Raw genomic sequence first — 25,268 nt, forward strand, 5'->3', positions numbered from 1 at the left:
TCAGGCTTGGCACTGGGTCCTGGAAGGTGGTGTATCATTGAAGTAGCACCTTCACTGTTGCAGAGCCATGCTTAGCACTGGGTCCTGGATTCTTAGCACTGGGTCCTGGAGGGTGGTGTATCATTGAAGTAGCACCTTGACTGTTGCAGAGTCAGGCTTAGCACTGGGTCCTGGGTAGTGATATATAATTGAAGATAGCATCTTGACTGTCCCAGAGTCAGGCTGAGCACTGGGTACTCGAAGCTAATGCATCATTGGAAGTAGCACCTGGACTGCCGCAGAGTCAGACTTAGCACTGGGTCCTGGATAGTGATGTATCATTGGAGATAGCATCTTGACTGTCCCAGAGTCAGGCTTAGCACAGGGTCCTGGAAGGTGTTGTACCACTGGATGTAACACCTTAACTGTCACAAAGTCAGGCTTAGCACTGGGTCCTGGATGGTGATGTATCATTGGAAGTAGTACCCAAACTGTCACAATATCAAGCTAGTTCCTGGAAAGCGATAGTTAATTGTAAGTAGCACCTTGACTGTCACAGAGTCTGGCTTATTACTGGGTCCTGGAAGGTGACGTATCAGTTGAGGTAATACGCGAACTGTCACAAAGTGAGGCTTATCACTGGGTCCTGGAAGGGGATGTTTCATTGGACGTAGCACCCTAAAGGTTTGCAGAGTCCGGTTTAGCGTTCGGTCCTGGAAGGTAATCTATCATTAGAAGTAGCACCCTGACTGTCAGAGAGTCAGAATTAGCACTGGATCCTGCAAGGTGATGTATCATTGAAAGTAGCACCTGGACTGTCGCAGAGTCAGGCTTAGCACTGGATCCTGGAAGTTGATGTGTTATTGGAAGTAGCACATTGACTGTCACGGAGTCAGGCTTAGCACCGGGTCCTGGAAAGTGTTGTATTATTGGAAATAGCAGCTTGAATGTCTCAGACTTAGGCTTAGCACTGGGTCCTGGAAGGTGATGTATCATTGAAATTAGCACCTTGATTGTTGCAGAGTCAGGCTTAGCACTGGGTCCTGGAAGGTGTTGCACCACTGGAAGTAACACCTTGACTGTCACAGAGTCAGGTTTAGCACTGGGTCCTGGATGGTGATGTATCATTGGAAGTAGTACCCAAACTGTCACAATATCAAGCTGGTTCCTGGAAAGCGATATTTAATTGGAAGCAGCACCTTGACTGTCACAGAGTCCGGCTTATTACTGGGTCCTGGAAGGTGACCTATCAATTGTAGTAATACCCGAACTGTCACAAAGTGAGGCGTATCATCCTGGAAGGGGATGTTTCATTGGAATTAGCACCCTAAAGGTTTGCAGAGTCCGGTTTAGCGTTCGGTCCTGGAAGGTAATCTATCATTGGAAGTAGCACCCTGACTGTCACAGAGTCAGAATTAGCCCTGGATCCTGCAAGGTGATGTATAATTGGACGTAGCACCCTGCCTGTCACAAAGTCAGACTTAACACTGGGTCCTGGAAGCTGATGTATCATTGAAAGCAGCACCTGGACTGTCGCAGAGTCAGGCTTACCACTGGATCCTGGAAGCTGATGTGTTATTGAAAGTAGCACATTGACTGTCACAGAGTCAGGCTTAGCACCGGGTCCTGGAAGGTGTTGTATTATTGGAAGTAGCAGCTTGAATGTCTCAGACTTAGGCTTAGCACTGGGTCCTGGAAGGTGATGTATCATTGGAAGTAGCACCTTAACTGTTACAGAGCCGGGCTTAGCACTGGATCCGGAAAGCTGATGTGTTATTGAAAGTAGCACATTGACTGTCACAGAGTCAGGTTTAGCACTGGGTCCTGGATGGTGATGTATCATTGGAAGTAGCACCTTGACTGTCACAGAGTCAGGCTTAGCAATGGGTCCTGGATGGTGATGTATCATTGGGAGTAGTACCCAAACTGTCACAATATCAAGCTAGTTCCTGGAAAGCGATATTTAATTGGAAGCAGCACCTTTACTGTCACAGAGCCCGGCTTATTACTGGGTCCTGAAAGGTGACCTATCAATTGAAGTAATACCCGAACTGTCACAAAGTGAGGCTTATCACTGGGTCCTGGAAGGGGATGTTTCATTGGAAGTAGCACCCTAAAAGTTTGCAGTCAGGCTTAGCATTCGGTCCTGGTAGGTAATCTATCATTGGAAGTAGCACCCTGATTGTCAGAGAGTCAGGCTTAGCACTGGGTCCTTGTAGGTGATGTATCATTGGAAGTAGCACCCTGACTGTCACAAAGTCAGGCTTATCACTGGATCCTGGAAGATCATATATCATTGGAAGTAGCACCTTGACTGTCACAGAGTCAGGCTTAGCACAGGGTTCTGCAAGGTGATGTTCCATTGAAAGTAGCACCTTCACTACCGTACAGTCATGCTAAGCACGGTCCTGGAAGGTGAATGTTTCCTTAGAAGTACCACCCTGCCTTTTGCAGAGTCAGGCTTATCACTCGGTCCTGGTAGATGATGCATCATTGGAAGAAGCACCTTGACTGCCACAAAGTCAGGCTTATCTCTGGGATTAGGAAGGTGATGTTTCATTAGAAGTACCCCGACTGTCATATAGTCCGTCTTAGCACTGGGTCCTAGAAGGTGGTCTATCATTGGAAATAGAATACTGACTGTCACAAAATCAGGCTTAGCGCTGGGTCCTGGAAGGTGATGTATCATTGGAAGTAGCACCATGAATATGGCTTTCACGCCCCAGCAGAGGGAAAGACATGGCCGGTAACGGCCCGCCAGCCGAAGTCGTGGACGGCCCGAGCGAGGCAAGGCCCTCTGGGAGGGCTTTGAGCCATTTCTGGCCATGTCTGAAACCGCTGTCGAGCGTGAAAGCCATTCGGCCCCCCGGCCATCCTCCGGGGTGCAAATGGCTTTCCTTTTTTCCCCTCGGGAGATTCGTGCTGCTTGCACAGCCAATATTCCAAGGGGAAAAAAAGGGGAAAAAGCTGGCCGCAGCCATAGGGAAAAGTCCCTTTTCCATTTCTGTGGCAGCCAGAGCGGGAGGTTCGACTGACTGGAGTTCAAAGCTCCAGTCCTGCAGGTAAGTGTGGAGGAAGGGGGTGGGAGATGTTTTGTTTGATTTGGGAGGCCTGGGGAGGCAACAAGAAGAGGCTTGCTGTTGCCTCACCAAATAAAACAAATAATGGCACCACACGGGGAAGGACTTCAACGGATGGAGAATGAGTATTGTCTGCGCTGTTCCAGCCACATGATTAGCCAATGGCCCTTCCCCGGGTCCGAATGTTTCAGTCAGGCTTAGCACTGGGTCCTGGAAGGTAACGTATCATTAGAAATATTACTGGACTGTCGCAGCGTTATGCTTATCACCGGGTCCTGGAGGGTGAATGTTTCATTGGACGTAGCACCCTGACTGTCACAAAGCCAGGCTTTGCATTGGATCCTGGAAGGTGACGTATCATTAGAAGTATTACTGGACTGTCGCAGAGTCAGGTTTATCACCGGGTCCTGGAAGGTGAACTTTTCATTGGACGTAGCACCATGACTGTCACAAAGCCAGGCTTTGCATTGGGTCCTGGAAGGTGATACATCATTAGAAGTATTACTGGACTGTCGCAGAGTCAGGCTTATCACCGGGTCCTGGAAGGTGAACTTTTCATTGGACGTAGCACCCTGACTGTCACAAAGCCAGGCTTTGCATTGGGTCCTGGAAGGTGATACATCATTAGGAGTATTACTGGACTGTCGCAGAGTCAGGCTTATCACCGGGTCCTGGAAGGTGAACTTTTCATTGGACGTAGCACCCTGACTGTCACAAAGCCAGGCTTTGCATTGGGTCCTGGAAGGTGATACATCATTAGGAGTATTACTGGACTGTCGCAGAGTCAGGCTTATCACCGGGTCCTGGAAGGTGAACTTTTCATTGGACGTAGCACCCTGACTGTCACAAAGCCAGGCTTTGCATTGGGTCCTGGAAGGTGATACATCATTAGGAGTATTACTGGACTGTCGCAGAGTCAGGCTTATCACCGGGTCCTGGAAGGTGAACTTTTCATTGGACGTAGCACCCTGACTGTCACAAAGCCAGGATTTGCATTGGATCCTGGAAGGTGACGTATCATTAGAAGTATTACTGGACTGTCGCAGAGTCAGGCTTAACACCGGGTCCTGGAAGGTGAACTTTTCATTGGTCGTAGCACCATGACTGTCACAAAGCCAGCCTTTGCATTGGGTCCTGGAAGGTGACGTATCATTAGAAGTATTACTGGACTGTCGCAGATCCTTGCTTAACATGGATTCTGAGAATGTCATTAAGAGAAGCCCCTTGACCCGGTCACAGAGAAAGTCTTATCAGTGGTCCCTGGAGGTGAGCACCATGACTGTCGCAGAGTCATGTTTGTAGGTGTGGTCTAAAAGCAGAACTATAATTAGAAGCTGCAGTGGATGCAGCGCGTCACCCCAATAAGTGCATCTGTTGTTAGAATCCGTGTATGCGAACACTGTGCGTCTTGCTGTGCATATGGAGGTATGAGAGGATAAAAGATGTCATCAGGTGAACTCATGTTTGCATGAGATACAAAGTTGGATGCAGGAACAAAGTGTAGCTTTGAATGGTGCAAGGACTCCACCCCTGGCACCCCTGAAATGTGTCCTGCATGTTGCAGCAAGACTCACTGAAGGACTCTGCAAATTCAACCACAACACCCTGACCCTCATCGAACTGCACTGGTTCTCACTGCAAGCCTGTATCATATTCAAATCCTGTTGCATCATCTACAAGGCTGCCATCGTAAAGTCCCCAAGCTGCCTCACTGAGAAACTTGCATCTCCAGAGGCATCGATCCACCAGAAGTAGGGAAATGTGCAGACTTGAATAACGACGGTGCAGGAAGGCAAGAACCAGAAGACAGGCGTTCTCTGCCTACGCTCCAAGATTCTGGAACCTCCTTCCTGTCAACATCAGACTTGCCCCATCACTTCGACAGTTCATGAAAGAGCTCAAGTCCTTCCTCTTTAAGGAATGGATGTCAGTGTACTGTAAAGTTGGCCAATAGACTCTCACCCACCCACCCAGAACCTATGGAAGGTAGGGCTCATTATCAATCAAATTCTTTTATTCCACTCTGATGCACCAGGGCAGGTCTCTTGCAAAAGGTGGGAAGAACATCTCCAAGAAAGACCCCTCTTCTCGTAGCAGACTTGGTGTAATGCTAACTTATTGAAGATGTGGCGGTACCTTTGAAAACAATAAATCCCCACACTGAGGGATCCAGCAGTTTCACAGGGAGAGTTCCAGCACTTTCACGGGGAGAGTAGCAGCATTAGCACAGTGAGAATACTATCAATCGTACAGGGAGAGTACTAGCAGTGTCCCAGTGCTAGGATCAACACTTTCCCAGGGAGAGGACCAGCACAAAGAGAGTACCAGCATCAGCACTTACACCTGGAGAGTGTCAAAGATAGACAGGCGGAGTGCCAACACTAGCACAGGGAGAAAACCAGCACTTACACATTGGGAGTACCAAGACTAGCACAGTGAGATAACCAGCACTTACACATTGGGAGTACCAATACTAGCACAGTGAGATAACCAGCACTTACACATTGGGAGTACCAAGACTAGCACAGTGAGAAAACCAGCACTTACACATTGGGAGTACCAAGACTAGCACAGTGAGATAACCAGCACTTACACATTGGGAGTACCAATACTAGCACAGTGAGATAACCAGCACTTACACATTGGGAGTACCAAGACTAGCACAGTGAGATAACCAGCACTTACACATTGGTTATCTCCCTGTGCTAGTGTTGGCACTCCCAATGTGTAAGTGCTGGTTTTCTCCCTGTGCTAGTGTTGGCACTCCCAATGTGTAAGTGCTGGTTTTCTCCCTGTGCTAGTGTTGGCACTCCCAATGTGTAAGTGCTGGTTTTCTCCCTGTGCTAGTGTTGGCACTCCCAATGTGTAAGTGCTGGTTTTCTCCCTGTGCTAGTGTTGGCACTCCCAATGTGTAAGTGCTGGTTTTCTCCCTGTGCTAGTGTTGGTACTCCCAATGTGTAAGTGCTGGTTTTCTCCCTGTGCTAGTGTTGGTACCCCCAATGTGTAAGTGCTGGTTTTCTCCCTGTGCTAGTGTTGGTACCCCCAATGTGTAAGTGCTGGTTTTCTCCCTGTGCTAGTATTGGCACTCCCAATGTGTAAGTGCTGGTTTTCTCCCTGTGCTAGTGTTGGCACTCCCAATGTGTAAGTGCTGGTTTTCTCCCTGTGCTAGTGTTGGCACTCCCAATGTGTAAGTGCTGGTTTTCTCCCTGTGCTAGTGTTGGCACTCCTAATGTGTAAGTGCTGGTTTTCTCCCTGTGCTAGTGTTGGCACTCCCAATGTGTAAGTGCTGGTTTTCTCCCTGTGCTAGTGTTGGCACTTCCAATGTGTAAGTGCTGGTTTTCTCCCTGTGCTAGTGTTGGCACTCCCAATGTGTAAGCGCTGGTTTTCTCCCTGTGCTAGTGTTGGCACTCCCAATGTGTAAGTGCTGGTTTTCTCCCTGTGCTAGTGTTGGCACTCCCAATGTGTAAGTGCTGGTTATCTCCCTGTGCTAGTCTTGGCACTCCCAATGTGTAAGTGCTGGTTTGGGAGTGCCAACAGCACATTGGGAGTGCCAACACTAGCACAGGGAGAAAACCAGCACTTACACATTGGGAGTGCCAACACTAGCACAGGGAGAAAACCAGCACTTACACATTGGGAGTGCCAACACTAGCACAGTGAGAAAACCAGCACTTACACATTGGGAGTACCAAGACTAGCACAGTGAGATAACCAGCACTTACACATTGGGAGTGCCAATACTAGCACAGGGAGATAACCAGCACTTACACATTGGGAGTGCCAACACTAGCACAGGGAGATAACCAGCACTTACACATTGGGAGTGCCAACACTAGCACAGGGAGAAAAACAGCACTTACACATTGGGAGTGCCAAGACAGCACTTACACATTGGGAGTGCCAAGACTAGCACAGAGAGATAACCAGCACTTACACATTGGGAATGCCAATACTAGCACAGGGAGAAAACCAGCACTTACACATTGGGAGTACCAACACTAGCACAGGGAGATAACCAGCGCTTACACATTGGGAGTGCCAACACTAGCACAGGGAGAAAACCAGCACTTACACATTGGGAGTGCCAACACTAGCACAGGGAGAAAACCAGCACTTACACATTGGGAGTACTAAGACTAGCACAGTGATATAACCAGCACTTAGACATTGGGAGTACCAACACTAGCACAGTGAGATAACCAGCACTTACACATTGGAAGTACCAAGACTAGCACAGTGAGATAACCAGCACTTACACATTGAAAGTACCAGCACTTACACAGGGAGAGTACCAGCACTAGCACAGGAAGAGTACTAGCAATAGCACAAGGAGAATACCAGCACTTTCACTTGGAGAGTACCCACTCGGGGGAGGGGAAGACAACCAAATCTAAGGCAGGAAGAGTGACAGCACATACACAGGGGGAGTTCCAGCATGTTCACTGGCAGATTAGCAGCATTAGCACCGGGAGAATACTAGAAGTCTCGCACGATGTGTATGGTCACTAGCACAGGGAGAGTAACAGCATCAGCACTTACACCTGGAGAGTGTCAAAGATAGACAGGCGGAGTGCCAGAACCAACACAGGGAGATAACCAGCACTTACACATTGGGAGTACCAGCACTTTCACAGGGAGAGTCCCAGCACTAGTACAGGGAGAGGACCAGCATTATCACAGGAAAGGACCAGCATGTTCACAGGGAGAGTGCCAGCACTAGCACAGGAAGAGTAGCATCATTAGCACGGGAAGAGTACTAGCACTAGCACAAGGAGAATACCAGCACTTTCACTGGGAAGGTTCCAGCACTTTCACTGGGAGAGTACCCTCACAGGGGAGGGGAAGACAACCAAATCTAATGCAGGGAGAGTGACAGCACATACACAGGGGGACTGCCAGAACCAACACAGGAAGATAACCAGCACTTACACATTGAAAGTACCAGCACTTACACAGGGAGAGTCCCGGCACTAGCACAGGGAGAGTGCCAGCACTAGCACAGGAAGAGTAGCATCATTAGCACGGGAAGAGTACTAGCACTAGCACAAGGAGAATACCAGCACTTTCACTGGGAGGGTACCAGCACTTTCACTGGGAGAGTACCCGCACAGGGGAGGGGAAGACAACCAAATCTAATGCAGGGAGAGTGACAGCACATACACAGGGGGACTGCCAGAACCAACACAGGAAGATAACCAGCACTTACACATTGAAAGTACCAGCACTTACACAGGGAGAGTCCCAGCACTAGCACAGGGAGAGTGCCAGAACTAGCACAGGAAGAGTAGCATCATTAGCACGGGAAGAGTACTAGCGCTAGCACAAGGAATACCAGCACTTTCACTGGGAGGGTACCAGTACTTTGACTGGGAGAGTACCCGCACAGGGGAGGGGAAGACAACCAAATCTAATGCAGGGAGAGTGACAGCACATACATAGGGGGAGTTTCAGCATGTTCACTGGAAGATTAGCAGCATTAGCACCGGGAGAATACTAGAACTCTCGCACGATGTGTAAGGTCACTAGCACAGGGGGAGTAACAGCACGTGCACAATGTGATAACCAGCACTTGGATCAGGAGAGTACCAGTACTAGTACTGGGAGAGGACCAGCAGTAGCACAGGAAAGGACCAGCATGTTCACAGGGAGAGTGCCACATGTAACAGAGAGGATACCACCACTCACACAGTCACACTACCACTTTTACAGGGAGCGAGCATCACTACCACAAGGAGAGTACCAAAACTAAAACAGAGAGTCTACCAGCTCTAACACGGAAAGAATACCTTTCATAGGGATATTACCAAAGCACAGGGAGAGGATTGGCACTAACGCAGGGAGGGCAGCAGCACTTTCACAGGGAGAGGTCTAACACAGGGAGACAACCAGCTCTAACACAGGAAGAGTACCTTTCCTATAGAGATTACCAAAGCACATGGAGAGGATTGGCACTAACACAGGAAGGGCAGCAGCACTTTCAAAGGGAGAGGTCTAACACAGGGCTCTAACACAGGAAGAGTACCTTTCCTATGGAGATTACCAAACCACGGAGAGGATTGGCACTAACACAGGGAGGGCAGCTGCCCTTTCACAGGGAGAGGACTAACACAGGGAGACAACCAGCTCTAACACAGGAAGAGTACCTTTCATATGGAGATTACCAAAGCACAGGGAGAGGATTAGCACTAACACAGGAAGGGCAGCAGCACTTTCACAGGGAAAGGTCTAACACAGGGAGACAACCAGCTCTAACACAGGAAGAGTACCTTTCCTATGGAGATTACCAAAGCACAGGGAGGGGATTGGCACTAACACAGGGAGGACAGCAGCACTTTCACAGGGAGAGGTCTAACACAGGGTTTTAACACAGGAAGAGTACCTTTCCTATGGAGATTACGAAAGCAGAGGGAGAGGATTGGCACTAACACAGGGAGTAGCATCATCACTTTCACAGGGAGAGGTCTAACACAGGGTTCTAACACAGGAAGAGTACCTTTCCTATGGAGATTACCAAAGCACGGGGAGAGGATTGACACTAACACAGGGAGGGCAGCAGCACTTTCACAGGGAGAGGTCTAACACAGGGTTCTAACACAGGAAGAGTACCTTTCCTATGGAGATTACCAAAGCACGGGGAGGGGATTGGCACTAACACAGGGAGGGCAGCAGCACTTTCACAGGGAGAGGTCTAACACAGGGCTCTAACACAGGAAGAGTACCTTTCCTATGGAGATACCAAAGCATAGGGAGGGGATTGGCACTAACACAGGGAGGGCAGCAGCACTTTCACAGGGAGAGGTCTAACACAGGGCTCTAACACAGGAGGAGTACCTTTCCTATGGAGATCACCAAAGCACAGGGAGAGGATTGGCACTAACACAGGGAGGGCAGCAGTACTTTCACAGGGAGAGGTCTAACACAGGGTTCTAACACAGGAAGAGTACCTTTCCTATGGAGATTACCAAAGCACAGGGAGAGGATTGGCCCTAACACAGGAAGGGCAGCAGCACTTTCACAGGGAAAGGTCTAACACAGGGAGACAACCAGCTCTAACACAGGAACAGTACCTTTCCTATGGAGATTACCAAAGCACAGGAAGAGGATTGGCAACAGGGAGAGCACAAGGGCTTTCACAGGTGGAGGACTAACACGGGGAGACAACCAGCTCTAACACAGGAAGAGTACCTTTCCAATGGAGATTACCAAAGCACAAGGAGGGGATTGGCACTAACACAGGGGGGGGGGGGACTGGTGGTCCTTCACAGAAGACCTGCCTCACCTTTTATTGGACGTTCATGAGGTAGGAATTTCCAGAGAGTGGGTTCCCGGCCTTCCCCTCTTCCATTGGAAGCACCAGTGCCTTTTGTTTGGTGGGACATGGAGCCGGCGGCAGCGTCAAGTGTTGGCATTGTTGCACCGGGGCCTGCACCTGCAGAAGGCCTTCAACAGGTTCCGTGTTCAGTGAAGGGTTGTGAAGGTTTTACGTAATGTTGCGTGTTGTTAAAGCGCAGCACTCGCCACTTGTAGGGCCTCTTGATGATGATGGCCAAATGGTTGGGTGGGATGATGGTCTGCCAGAAGCGGTTGTCCGTCAGGGAGTGGGTGCGGGAGACAGCCGTGGTTGATGAAAGTGGAGTGTTCTCTCAGGGTGGTCAGGCTTTGCAGCCTTCTCTGACATCTGAACGTGAGTCTGAGTTGTTCTCAAGAGGGATTTGCAAGTGGTGCTTGATCACTCAGGGTTGCCAGGCTTTGCAGGCGTGCAGAACCTGAAAGCAAACGTGTGTGTGAGTTATTCTGTGGAGCGACGGGCACCTCAGGCTTGATCTCTCGAGGCGGTGAGGTGGTGAGGCTTCTCAGCCTCCTGCGACAAGTGAATGTGAAAGTTAGCGTCAGCTGCTGTCTAGAGTGATTGCCGAGTGTTGTTTGATCAACCAGGTTGGTCAGGCTTTGAAAGTCTCTGACACCTGAATATGAGTGCTAGCGTGAGTTGTTTTCTAGTGTGCTTCCCAGTGGTATGATCAAGGCAGCATTATAGTTACAAACTCCAGAAAGCAATGCCTTTTTTACTTCATCTTGGCCAATATCTCATTTATGTAATTCAAGGCTGTCTGCATTGAGGACTGGGCATGTTCACAGTCCAGCTTGCCCCCTCAACCTCACCTCTTCTAAAACTCTGGCTCGACTGGGCATTCTGTCCTGCAATGGAGTAACAGATGTTGCATCCATTTCATACTAGCTGTCTGATATAGTCCATGGCTACAAACACTTCTATGTTAGGGTGTGTGTTGTGAAAAATTAAATGAGCACCAAGCAAATTATGTGCTTATGGATTCAAGGATACAATCCCTTTATTACTGACATATGTGTCAAAAATAGGGGGGTGCAGTGTTTCTCGTGTTCCCAGAATGCATTTTGATTTTAGGCAGGTCAGCCAGGAACGCTCATTGGTGCTATTTTCCCTTTTCCCTTTGACATAGAGGTGTTTTGATAGACTACAAAATGAGTGTTCATTCCTTATGAACATGTTCTGTCATAAAATAACCCTACATATATGATTCTCTAAGGATGCCCTTGCATTGGGACCTGGTCATGAACACATTCTGCCTTCCCCTCTCAGAATCCCTCTTTTAAAACTGTGGCTCTATTGGGCCCTCTGTCCTCCAATGGAGCGACAGATATTGCAGACATGTAATCCTCATAGCTAAACCCCAAAGCTATCCAAATGAGTATAGTTCATTGGGAAATGGGCATACTCACTCCAGGCCCATTTCGATTTTACACCTTTTCTAGATTTGCACATTTTGCTGGCTCCTTTTGAAGGCGCTTCTCCCATCAACATTCTGTTTCCTTTTTGATTTAATGACTGTTTTTCTTGATACAGCTTCTTTCTGGCCTCTATCTTGAATGCGTCAGTGATATTTGGGACTTTATAAAAAAATCTCTGAATTTAGCGTCAAATGACTATTAGATACTCAATAACTTATTGACGATCAATTATTGGTCAATAACAGTTGATTCATGGCACCTGATTGAATATGACTTAATACCTGATGGTTAAGGGCGTGTTTGATGGCTGATGTTCTGTTATGACAAAGATGGAAACTCAGACTTGGTGAGTGATGTTGTTTATTAACGGCAATGATATAATGTATGCCAAACTTCTCGCACAACCTTTGCCATTGCTGATTGTTGGTTGCTGATTGTTTTTCGCCCTTGCTTGTTCTCCGGATGTATTTATTCTGTTCCTGATTGGGTTCCTGAATGGTTCTCCTCATTGATTGCTCTTTCAGGGTGTTTATTCTGTTTTTGATTGGTGTCAGCATTGCAAGGGGAGGTTGTTGGTTCCTAAATGGTTCTCCTAATCGATTGCTCTTTCAGGGTGTTTATTCTGTTCCTGATTGGTGTCAGCATTGCAAGGGGAGGTTGTTGGTTCCTAAATGGTTCTCCTAATTGATTGCTCTTTCAGGGTGTTTATTCTGTTCCTGATTGGTGTCAGCATTGCAAGGGGAGGTTGTTGGTTCCTAAATGGTTCTCCTCATTGATTGCTCTTTCAGGGTTTTTATTCTGTTCCTGATTGGTGTCCGCATTGCAAGGGGAGATTGCCGGTTCCTAAATGGTTCTCCTCATTGATTTCTCTTTCAGGGTGTTTAATGTGTTCCTGATTGGTGTCAGCATTGCAAGGGGAGATTGTTGGTTCCCAAATGGTTATCCTCATTGATTGCTCTTTCATGGTGTTTATCCTGTTCCTGATTGGTGTCAGCATTGCAAGGGGAGGTTGTTGGTTCCTAAATGGTTCTCCTAATTGATTGCTCTTTCAGGGTGTTTATTCTGTTCCTGATTGGTGTCCGCATTGCAAGGGGAGATTGTTGGTTCCTAACTGGTTCTCCTCATTGATTGCTCTTTCAGGGTGTTTATCCTGTTCCTGATTGGTGTCAGTATTTCAAGGGGAGGTGGTTGGTTCCTAAATGGTTCTCCTAATTGATTGCTCTTTCAGGGTGTTTATTCTGTTCCTGATTGGTGTCAGCATTGCAAGGGAGGTGGTTGGTTCCTAAATGGTTCTCCTAATTGATTGCTCTTTCAGGGTGTTTATTCTGTTCCTGATTGGTGTCAGCATTGCAAGGGGAGGTTGTTGGTTCCTAAATGGTTCTCCTAATTGATTGCTCTTTCAGGGTGTTTATCCTGTTCCTGATTGGTGTCAATATTTCAAGGGGGGGTTGCCGGTTCCTAAATGGTTCTCCTCATTCATTTCACTTTCAGGGTGTTTATCCTGTTCCTGATTGGTGTCAGCATTGCCTGGGTCCCAATCCTACAATCCGCTCAGAGTGGGCAGCTCTTTGATTACATCCAATCCGTCACCAGCTACCTCGGTCCTCCCATCGCTGCAGTCTTCCTGCTCGCCATCTTCGTCAAACGAGTGAACGAACAGGTATTTTAGAACTAAGTGGGGAGGTAAAGTTGGTTGGCTTCTGCAGATCGAAGACACCCCTAGTTGCATTGAGCATACCTAGTTTTTTGCAAGCACTGACGTTCATACACAAACGTGTAGACATTTGTCTTACGTGTGTATATATGTATATGCATGTTATATATTTCTTTATTTACCCCCATAACTTTGCGGGTGTTTTCTACGCATGCCCCATTGATACAACCACAAGGCTGTCAGGCTATGCTGCATTCAGTGTATTAAGTGGGATGCTAAATCGTGCGGGGGCTTTGTTAGGGGGCATGGCCTAAATACTTAGGTCACATGTGTGGTGTGTGTACTTAGGCCACGCCCCTAATGAGAGACCCCCTTCGCCTAAGGCAGCGAGGGTGCGAGGGTGCGGGGGCCGGGGGGGGGGGGGGGTTGGTAAGAGAAGGAGAGCAGGGAATGCACTAGAATAATTATATTTGGTGCGCCCACCCCTTCCTTTTTCAAATCACGGGCCCAAAGTCTGTAGTTATGAAACAAAAGGAGAGGGTGGGCGCATCGATGGTATGACACCATTGGACCCCAGATTTTGCTTCTGTGCATTAATGCCAACATGCAGCTGCAGCCCTTTCACTCAAGGACTGCATGGTTAAAGGGTTACCTTCAGGGGTCGCTGTCCCCACAGGCAACCCTTTAACCACACTTCTTCTTGAGTGAAAGGGATGCCTGCTGCATGTTGGCTCTTTACTCAGAAACAGGAGAAGGGCTGTGTTGCCCGGCCTCTCCTTTTGTTTCTGAGTGAAGAGCCAACACGCAGCCGGAAGCCCTTTAACCGAGATCTGCTGCACGGTTAAAGGGCTTCGCACTGTGACTTGGACACTGTGCAACTCTGGACCCAGGGGATCACCAACTCCCAGTGCTGAGCGTGAGCTTTGGAAAATAAATGTGAAATAAATACATATGTTCATCCCTCCCTCTTCCTAATTCTCCTTCATTTTCCTTTCTGGGACTTGTGCATCTTACCTTCCCATTGTCTCACATTGTTTTTCTCTTTTCTAGCGCTCCTTTTTTCACTCTGAGTTCATTCCAGTCTATCCTATGGCCTTATTGCTGCAGCATAACCTCTTACTTTCTCTTTCCACGCTCCTGAAGTTCAGTTTCGGTGACTTCCTGGCTGTCTTAAGTTTGACTGTCTCACATTATCCCCCTTGCTTACTCTCTCTGCCTCTCTCTTTCTGTTTTCTACTCCTGTCCATCATATGTTGCCATTGTCTCACCTTCTCCTCCCTCCTCGCTCTATCACTCTCTCGCGCCTCTTTGCTGTGCTCCTGTCAGTTCATTTCAGCCTGTCTATGACTTTCTCACCTTATCCTGTTCTCTCTCTTTCTCGGCTACTGCTCCCCATGATCCTCCCTGTTTTCTCTCATTTTCTGTTCCCACTTTGTGGTGACTTGCATCATCCATTCCAATGGTCTCACCTTATCCGCCCCCTCTTTGTCTCTTCCTCCAATCAGCTTCACTGCCACTGCGTTCCTGTCCATTAGTACCCTAGGCGGGCGGGGGCAGGAGGGAGCAACTAATCTGCTCGGATCGAGGACTTAATCCCACACTCCAAGCCTGTGCTCCGAGCAACCTAATGGCGTCTTCCCCGGCCCGTCTTCCCCGGCCCTGCCATCTTCCCCCCACCCTCTCTTCCCTTCCCCTTTGTTACCCCCACCCACTTACCTGATGCCTCCAGCGGTGCTTCGTCTTTCTGCTGGCCGCCATGGAAATGGAAGAGGGGCTCCGCTTGGAGTGCTGTCTTCCAGCTACATGGCGGCCATCCTGCGGAAGTGTTTTGTATGTATGAACAGTGTCCTGTTCATTCATATAAAAAACATTACTATCAGTACCCCAGGATTCCGAATTGCAAACCCGGGGTGCTAATAGCCATAGGAACTGGTCCCATGGGCTGGAACGGGTGGTAACGGCACACGGACCCTCGTTACCACCCGTCCAAGCCTTTGGAACGGGTGCTTATGGCTAAATTATAAGTTCCATTTGTTTTTCCTAACTCTCCTCTCTTTACCCACCATTCTTTCTCTCCAGGGGGCCTTCTGGGGCCTTGTGATTGGGTTGCTGATCGGGCTCTCGCGCATGATCACAGAATTCGCCTATGGGACGGGCACATGCCTGCATCCCAGCAACTGCCCAACCATCATATGTGGGGTGCACTATCTCTACTTCGCCATCATCCTCTTCGTCGCCTCCTGTATCATCGTCCTTGCTGTCTCGCTGATGACGCCGGCCATTGACGACAAACACGTACGTATCAACTTAGATGTATTTCATGTTGTTGTTCTCGGACTGCGACAATGGGTGGGCTAAACGAGCTTCCTACCGCTGCCCAATGAGTGAAAACCTAAATCACAGCTAGAAACAAAAGTTATTCTGAATACAGAATGAGTCTACAACATGCAGCTCTCCAGAACCAAGGATCCCAGGATCACAAATGCAGACATGCCAACATTTCGACTCACCTAGGAGGGAGATTTAATCAGAGAAATCGGGAGTGGCACATTTTCCCATAGGGATGCATTGGGGCTAGGAGTATTTTAGGCGGGAGAACGTGAAAAAGAGCAATATTTTTTCTCTAAAAGTCGGGAGTCTCCCGCCTAAATCGGGAGGGTTGGCATGTATGCAAATGCTCGACTATTCCGGCAAGGGTTAATGTGAGTTGTAGTCCAAAACATCTGAGAGCCAAGGTTGTCAGATCCCCGGCAGACAGTCCGTCTCATTCAAGGAGGATAGGGTCGTCGTCGACCAATCACGTTGAATATGCAGTCGACCAATCACGTTGAATATGCAGCCTTTATTCACAGTGCTTTTCCGTAAGTGATTCCATAAGTAGTTCTGACCACGGAGAGGAGAAGGTGCTACCGGAGGATATACCATTAGATAGGAGTCCTACTTAGACACAAGCAGGCACAGAGTGTCTAGGGGCACCATTTCTCACCAGGACACTGTTTCCAATGGTAGACTTTCCATTACAAACCACTTCCACTTGATTGTTCGGTCCAACTGGTTTGTTCGAAACAGGAATCATAGCAGCCTGGTGCCAGACTGCAGCAGGTTGGCATGGTGCCTACGGTTCCATGTCTTTACAACGACATCCTAAATAATGACATACTTTTAAAACGACACCTGAATAACGAAAAAAGTCGATTTTTTAAAATGTTTAATTTTGGGGGGTTCCCCCCAAATTCCTCATTTATACTGCCTTTTTACCCTCCCCACAACTATCCCCGCCCCCTTGGTCATTTAAAAAGTGTGTTGTTATTTTGTTTTCGTTATAAACACTGCATACCGGTGCCTATATGCATGTTTCTGGCAAGAGTGCTGCAGGTGGAGCCTAGTGTAAGCTAAATGCAATAGGATGTGTGGCAACCTTAACTATGCAACTGCCTTCAGAAGTTCCGTGGGCTGGCCTGTAGGTCAATGGCTCTGAAAGGCTAAACGCAGGGTTGTCCAACTCCAGGCCTCAAGGGCAGGGATCCTGACAGGTTTTCTGGATATCCCTCATTAATATTCATGAGGAGGCATTTGCATACGTTTAAAATCATTGCATGCAAATTTATCTCATGAATACTAATGAGAATCCAATGACGTGGATCGGGCCCTCAAGGCCTGGAGTTGGACAACCCTGCAGTGCTCTCTGGTAAACTACATTCTAGACTGGGGCGTTCTGGTGGCCCGCCCCAGCCTAGTTCCCTGGACATGGGCCTGTACTCACCTGTCTCCTAGTACCTATGATGGATTTCTTAGTGCTGTGGGTTGCTCTGGGAGCCTCAGTGCTGCTGCGTACCTTGTGCTGTGTGACTTGTCTGTTAGTACCAATGCAATGCATACGGTGGGGCTCTGTGCGGGGGTAGGGTCTGCCTGCTCTTCCTGGGGGGCTTGTCATTGGTATGGTTTTTGTGGGTTCCTGCGTGTACCCTCCTTTGCACTTACCCTCTACCGCCCTGCCTCCTAGCACATCCTCCTCAATGTTAGAAGGCTGTGAAGACCAACACCCCCTTCCCCAACTTGTGGTGAAACTTGAAGCGACTGTGTTTGATGGTGTTAGATGGTGCCTTATAAAACAATATGTACAATAAACACATAACGCAAAGTATGGCTGGCCTGTGACTGCCCCAGCCCGCCATGCGGGGTTCAGCTGTGCTCTGTAAGAACCGCCTCTGCGCGGGTGCCAGAGCAGCAGAGACTTCCCTTTCATAGCCAAAGCAGAGAGGCGAGATAAGGTTTGAATCCTGACATTGCTGTCTCATCCTTTTATCCATCTGAGATGGATAAAATGAGTAGCAAATCCCTGATTCATGGAATTATTTACGTGTAAAACCAGGATTTGCGTGCCATTCTGCCCGCAAATCCCTGTTGGACGAGTGGGGATTTGCAGGCAGAATGGCACGCAAATCCCCGTTTTGCACACAAATAATTCCATGAATCAGGTAGCTCAGTTTGTGGTGTGCACTGTGTAAATGGTACATTTAACACCGAAAGCGTTTTTTAATGTTATATCGGCTGAATTGTATTGTGCTTGAAATGTTAAAATGTGTGATGTGATACATGTTTTGTAACAGACAATTCCAATGGTTACTGTGCTAAAGATAAATCTAGCTAATCCCTGATGAGCAGAGAATGGCATGGCAGGAAGTGGGGCTGTCGTTTCCTTACAGGGGCCTCCTGGCCCTTGAGAACTGAGACCCCCTGCTCGATGCAGAGGAATGAAGGTGCATGCCCTGCAAACTAGAGCTGGAAGCTTTGCGAGCTCCGCACCCACTCATTAATAATGTCCCTGCAAAAATGTTTCCTGACAAACAAGTTGCTGTTTTTTGCGGCGACATTATTACATTGAACATGCGGGGGACACCCCGCTGCCCCCAAATGTTTTTTTCTTTTACTAGGTGAGCAGGGGACAACCCCGCAACCCATCCCCATACACAATGCCTCCATATATAATGTCCCCAATGGCTTTTCCCGGCCACATTATGTATGGGGACATTATTACCTGATACTCCATTGCCTCTGCATTTAGGGCCTGAATCCTGGAATTATTTGCACGGTGCAAAGTGCCGACACAAATCCTGATTTATGGAACTGTGCAAAGTGTATTTTTGGAGTGCAAAGTCAGTGCATTGTCATTTTTGCAGTACAAAATAACGACACTGACTTTGCACTTCAGAAATACAGTTTGCACAGTTCCATGAATCAGGGTTTGTGTCGGCCGTGCAAAGTCACTTTTCAGCAGCGCAAAGTCACGTTGAACCGTGCAAAAAATTCCTTGAATCGGGCCCTAAATCATCCTAACTCTTCTGACCCAAGCCTGCTTGGAACAGGTTTGCTGAAAAGTAATATTATCTCATTAGGTTCTCTTTCCAAAGTTTATAAAACATGTTGAGATGAAATGCATAGATTTCCCCAAAAGTAAGTGCATTGAAAATAGTCACGTGTGCATGTGTAAATTATGCACCGTTCACAAAAGGCAGCTGAAATGTATGCAAGCATACCTTGCTTCTAAATGCACGTGTGCACAGATGTGCATCAGTGGGAGGCAGGGAATGCAAATGTTGCTGAACGCCTACGCAGATGTACCGTGCAGAGGTATTCACACACATTTGCCCCACTTACCTGCGCAACTAAATCAGCCCTGAATTGTCTGCACGTAAGTGGTGCAGCAGTGGGTATGGAAAACACGCCGCTAAATGCAATACTGGCCGGATGTTAAATGCCTCCCCTCGTGGCGTACGAGGCTCACTCTACGCTTCTGTTGCAGCTCCACCGCCTCTGCTGGGTGTTGCGGAACAGCAGCGAGCCGCGCGAGGACCTGGACGCCGAAGACGACTGGAAGGACGAGGAAGAGCCAGAAGATGACAAGGAGGACCATGGTGAGTTTCCAAGCATGGCTTCGACTTCCTTTCAGAAAGTGCTCTAGACTATCAGGTCTTGGGCTCTTCCTTATGGATAACGCACACCCAAGTTTCTCCGCCGAACCCATAGAAAGCAGATTGGCACCCAGGAACCGAGAGCTTCCGACTTGCACCCATCAACATCACAGTTTTCCCACTGTCCCACTAATCACCACCCTGATCACATTTATTGCTCCACCAATGCCTGAAAAAGGTGTCAAGCCACCATTGTTGTCCAACTCTAGGCCCCGACGGCCAGAAACATGTCAGATTTTCAGGATACCCCTCATTAATATTTATGAGTAAACTTTACATACAACGATTCTAAATGTATGCAAATATTTCCTCATGAATGTAAATGAGGGATATCCCAAAACCCCATCAGCATTCCGACACCGAAGGCCTGAAATTGCACACCCATATAGCATTAGTTTTATTTTTTCCTCATACTGGTCAATGTTGCCACCTCTTTCAGCCAAAACTAATATTCAACTGATGCAGATGAAACCCTCTTGAAAGTGCCTTATTAACTTAATGGACTTTGCATCATGACAGGTAACTTGGTAACATTAGACTTGGCTCCTCAATAAATGCATTCCTGCGATGACACTTGACGAAATAGGGTTTCTGTGGGGAATGGCTATGGGGACTCCCAACCCTAGGCTCGGTGCACATAAAGCTTCTTCCTAGTCATGCTCTCGTGCATGGAGTTCCCCTACCACTACTTAGTCTTGGTGGCTGGAACGAGGCTAGCGCACAATTAGAGGTGGCGTCTACTTGGGCGGGTTTGCGGGCATACAGTTTGCAAGTGGTATCTAATGCTCTTGTGCCCTGCTTCTTTTACCAACCTAGTGGAGGAAGAGCCCAGCTGCTGGAGGAAGTCCTACAACTGGTTCTGTGGCTTCAGTGACAAGAAAGCCCCCAAGCTGACCCCCGAAGAGCAAGAGGCCATGGACAAGAAGCTGACGGACACGTCGGAGGTGCCGCTCTGGAGGAACGTGGTCAACATCAACGGCATCATCCTACTGGCTGTGGCCGTCTTCTGCCATGCTTACTTTGCCTAATCGCCGGCCCATGTGGCAGAACATTTGTGGCTTGCCCCCGTGGTTACGCCTCTCAACTTGAAATTGTCTTGTGCTGTTAAACCAAATCACTTGAGAGATTGACAGGCAGGCAAAGTTAATTAACCCTATGGGTAATGTTGGCACTGTTTGTATACATTGTATTATTGATTCATTTCTTGTCGAATAACATTGTACAAAAAAAGGAAAATTGACTCGTTAACATTGTACAAAAAAAGGAAAATTGACTCGTTGCTAGGAGACAATATGTAGCGTTCACAGGTGCTATTGACACAACGTTGCAAGGGCTGGTTTTGTCTGCGTGCATGTGGATCTCCCAGGATACACGGGGGTTCCAGCTAACTGGCTAGAACCTTGCCTTGATGCCAACACACATTTTCAGACTGCCAGAATGTTCTCTGCCATTAGAAGCTTAGCCCAAAGATGGTGGTTCCATTTTAGGTCGGATCCCATGCTGACTTACTGGCTTCTGTTTACCAGACAACCTTTCACAGTCTCGCAAACATATTGCTTCAATCTTCAGTTTGTGCTTTGGACACATTCACTGACCTTCCAAAGTCCCTAGAAACTTCTGGATGCTCCGTTTCAGCTACAGCCAACTTGTTAGCCTTCCATGATATCTGATCGGTTCATTGATTAGCACATACATCGATGAACAGTGGTCCAGACAAGGCAGCCGTGCTGGTTATCCAAGTTCATATGCAGAGCTTCAGAGTATATCCTTAGGCTGCTGGCTCATCCAGGGAATAGATATAGATGAAGAGATGTCTTCAAAGAATTTTTTTGATGGGAGATTTTTATCAAACCTAAATACTCTCAGCTACCTGTCACTCCAAACCTGTGTTAAAGACTGTCAACCTGCAAAGGCACCTGACATGTCCATCTGGGCCTTCTTACCTTCGCTCCAATCATTCTAAACTCTGGAGCACCCAAAGTTCTTGGTCATGCCACATTTACGGATTCATCTGCATGAGAAGGTCTCTATCCTAGAAGCTCGTCTGTCTTAAATCCCAACCCGGTCTTCAATCTGAGCTCAAAGTGGTTCAAGAGGTTTTTTGGGACACTGAACCCACTTCCGTCTCAGAATCCTGCTTTCTCCTCTGGGTTCCTCCCATTGCTCGTATCTATTATTTGAAAGGCTACAAAGACATCTGTACCTGCTCTTCACCAGTATCCCAATATTTACATGGGCGGTGGGAGGTGAGGCATCTGTATGTGTGTCTTATCCACATTTGGGGCTATATGTCACAACATCTCCCGATGACTACACACGTTTTAGGGGAACCAAGATGACTACTTCTAATTTGTTCCAACTCTAGGAAATGGCTCTGCCCACTGATGGCTTCCTGAAACAGGCCGTAGGTTCAGGAGCACGAGTTACATTATAACACTCAGGTAGGCTCAATGGAAGCAAAGCGGGGCCTGAACAGATGTGGTTGGAGATGAGTGCTTCACACAAGAGACTGACTATTGCTCTGTAGAATGCCTTTTTCTGAGTTCTCATGTGCAGACCACCGAATGAAGTGAGTATATAGCACAGCCCACGATGCAGCCAACTCATCCGCCATGGCACAGTCAACCCAAAACCCAAGGATTAGTAACACCATCTAACGCAGCTCATGGTCTCCTCTGTTTATCAAATTTACTGTGGCAAGCCTGTTTCTGCCCATTGTGTGGGAATGACTGGTGTGCTTCATGGGCAACTGTTGTTGGGATGATGTTCTTGACGGGTATGTGGACCAGTAAAAGATTGTATATCTGTAAATAACTAAACATCTGCGCCTCTGTCTTATTTCACCACAACCCATAGACAGTGTTTGCCACAAAAGCATGAAAGGAACCTGGGACAAACTCTTCAAAACACATAACCTAGTAGGTCCCACCCAATGAAAGAACTTATGACATCTCACAGCCTTAGGTGCAGGTAGGCTTTGTCTATCTAGAGAAGGAGAAGAGTCTATCTATCCTGGGGAAGAGCGAGTGGGTCCCAGCCAGGGGGCGCAGTGCTAGGAGCTGGAGTTGCACCAGGCATGAATAAGTGCAGGCACAAAGCAAATTTAGGCCGTGCGGTCAATAATTTAAAAGGAATCCATATGTACCACTCCCATTCTGACAACTTTCTACACCGATTATATATATATAGTTATGAATATATATGGTTGGTATGGAAAAGTAAGCACACGTGTGAAAAAGGGGAAAAGAAAAGAAGGTTTCCAAGAAAAGAGAGAACAAGGGGAGGGGGCGGTATGGGTAGAGGTAGGTGATAAACCAAAGGAAATATCGAGGCTTAGTACCACCAAAATGAAATACGCCAATCACGAGTTCAGAGTTATAAGTATACTTTTTAATCAAAGTACAGATAGCTATCTGGCTCTCAAGCGCCTTGCAATGTGTACCAGCAGACACCACGAGGGGAGAGAGTGCTGGATGTCACAAAGCATGCATTATTTATACACAGTCCCGGCCACATCATCCAGTCCTTCTCCAAGTTAGTATCTTACAAGGGTTCATGCCCAGTTCATATGACAAATACAACAATATTGTCTCTACATACTTCAAGTGTTTTCCAGTCTACAAAATACAATGGTTACAACTTTGTTCTGTCTGGTCATGTTGTTTCTCCAATGGGTTTCTGCAAAGGCACATAGTTTTAGTTGTCCAACATTCAGTGCCAGTGTTTGTATAAGGATGAAGCGATTGGTGCAGACAACACTTGAATTGAGGTTCAATTTGGCTCCAAGGTTTCTCATCACAAGACAAACATTCTGCTCTCAGCAGTCTCAATGTTGAAATAGTTCAAAGTTAATTTTGCTCTACTGCAGCCAAAAACACAGGTTAACATTTTAGGACAGAAAGCAGGAGTTAGACTCAAAATGGTGGATGGTTCTAAGATGGCGGTGAAGTCATGTCTGTTAAAAGGCAGTTTTCAGTAAAATGCAAAGGAGCTTAGGCCAATATTCATTATCAGATGGTATAATACGAATATGGTTTAACAAACCCTCCTTTTTGCCTAAGCCAAGAGCATTACACAATTATTTTGACTGTACAAAGACCATGTATCGCTTTTAGAGCACCCTGAATCACTGGTTTCTAAGACATCAATCGCCATTAACTCTTTGATAGCAATTTCCTGCATTACTAAGGCACTGGTCGCTTTTTCAGACATATGTATCTTAGGTTCTAGAGTACCTATAACTTGTGCACAACATCCTCCTATCATGGAACAATTTGACAGGCAGACATTGTATACAACAACAGCAGAACAGTATAATGTTTGTTTTGTTTGTTTATTTATTTATAATGCGCACCAGACCCAAAGGTATTAGGACGCAGAAGAAGAAAAAGAGGATTGTTCAGCTTAGGTTACATTGCTCTGCGTTACAGTACAAGTAATAATAAAAAGTGCTGGCCTAAATCATACAGTTAAGCAAGAGGAAGCACAGAGCAACGAGCAACAGTTATATACGGTTATATACAATATATACAATTATACAGATACAGATATATATATCCAGTTATACTCGGTAGTGGGCAGGGTTGTGGCAGTGTGGTAGAGGGTCAAATGTCATGCTCCTTAATCCAGTGGATGAGGTTAGATCTGAAACATGGGTAGGGCAAGTCTTCTCTTAAAGAGGGTGGGAGTGAGTTCCAATTTTGGGCAGCTTTGACCGGGAAGCTACTACCACCAGTCTTCATACGTTTGAATCTGGACACTTGAAGTAGGTTAATATTAGCTGTTCTGGAGGGGCGGTTAGTGGATTGTCTCCGGAATCTGCAAGTAAGGTACTGGGGGGCGGCCATGTGTAAGCATTTATGAGTTAGGGAGGCTGATTTGAGGAGGATTTGTCTTTGGTGGAGAGCCAGTTGTTGGATCTTCTAAAGTCAGATATGTGGGCTTTCTTGGGGATGTTGAGGGCTGCTCTTAAAGCATTATTTTGTAAGATTTGGATCTTATTGGTAATGTATTTGTTACATCCTATATATAGGACGTTACAATAATCCAGTTTAGATAATACCAAGGCTCTTGCTAAAGTAATGCAGTTGTTAGGTGTGAGGAATGGCTTAGCTGCTCTAATTAGCTTGCAGGTGTAGGCGGTGGCAGAGGCCATGGAGTTTACTTGTTTTTTGAATGTGAGAGTGGAGTCAAGGTAGAAGCCGAGAGTTTTCACTTCCTTGGCAACTGGGATGTTGCTGTTATCTATGGTGAAGTTAGAATATAGGTGGCCTGATTTATTGAGATTAGCGGTAGTGCCCAAGATGAAGAGTTTGGTTTTATCATCATTCAGGCATAGTCCATGAGAGGCCATCCATGCCTGGATGATGAGATATACTTTGTTCACAAAGTATGTCCAAAAAATAATACCAAGAATTATCATGAGAACTGCAAAGAAAGAGTGTTATTATGATAGCCCTTTCTATGTTGGAAGTCTCGCGGAGGAAGAGTGTGCAGATGCACATAAGGCAAAGGCATAGTAGGGATACTTGAAGTCAGTAATAAATTATCAAGTGGATGCACACTTTCTAGATACCAAAACCCAAATGAAAATACTATAACTAAACAAACTGATATTGTGACCAGCACACATTGGGTCCTCAGGGACCATGACCCTCGATGGGCAGATTCATTATTAAACAAGTGTCCTTCGTCTTTTTCAGTACGAGTGGCTTTCAAAGTGGCCATTGTTTCTCAGAGTCTGTTAGGAAGCCTCTCTGTTAGGCTTTTTTAGTTCATACGACGGTGGCTCCTGACCACGTGACCTATGTTGATTGA

At 47.2% G+C, this 25,268-nt stretch overlaps 1 protein-coding gene across 1 annotated transcript in view; it reads left to right on the forward strand.

The window, feature by feature from the left end:
- The window catches only part of SLC5A1 (solute carrier family 5 member 1), a 281,641-nt gene extending 259,371 nt beyond the window's left edge, over nt 1-22,270 (forward strand). Inside the window, exons 12-15 of the mRNA XM_069619846.1 lie at nt 13,317-13,485; nt 15,559-15,774; nt 19,283-19,394; nt 20,268-22,270. Coding sequence (XP_069475947.1) covers nt 13,317-13,485; nt 15,559-15,774; nt 19,283-19,394; nt 20,268-20,479 — 709 coding nt within the window. The 3' untranslated portion in view covers nt 20,480-22,270. The remainder of the gene's footprint in view (nt 1-13,316; nt 13,486-15,558; nt 15,775-19,282; nt 19,395-20,267) is intronic.
- Nucleotides 22,271-25,268: the final 2,998 nt, after the last annotated feature.

This window comes from Ambystoma mexicanum, chromosome 10 (assembly GCF_040938575.1).
Source record: "Ambystoma mexicanum isolate Mex_15411 chromosome 10, UKY_AmexF1_1, whole genome shotgun sequence".
NCBI lineage: Eukaryota > Metazoa > Chordata > Amphibia > Caudata > Ambystomatidae > Ambystoma > Ambystoma mexicanum.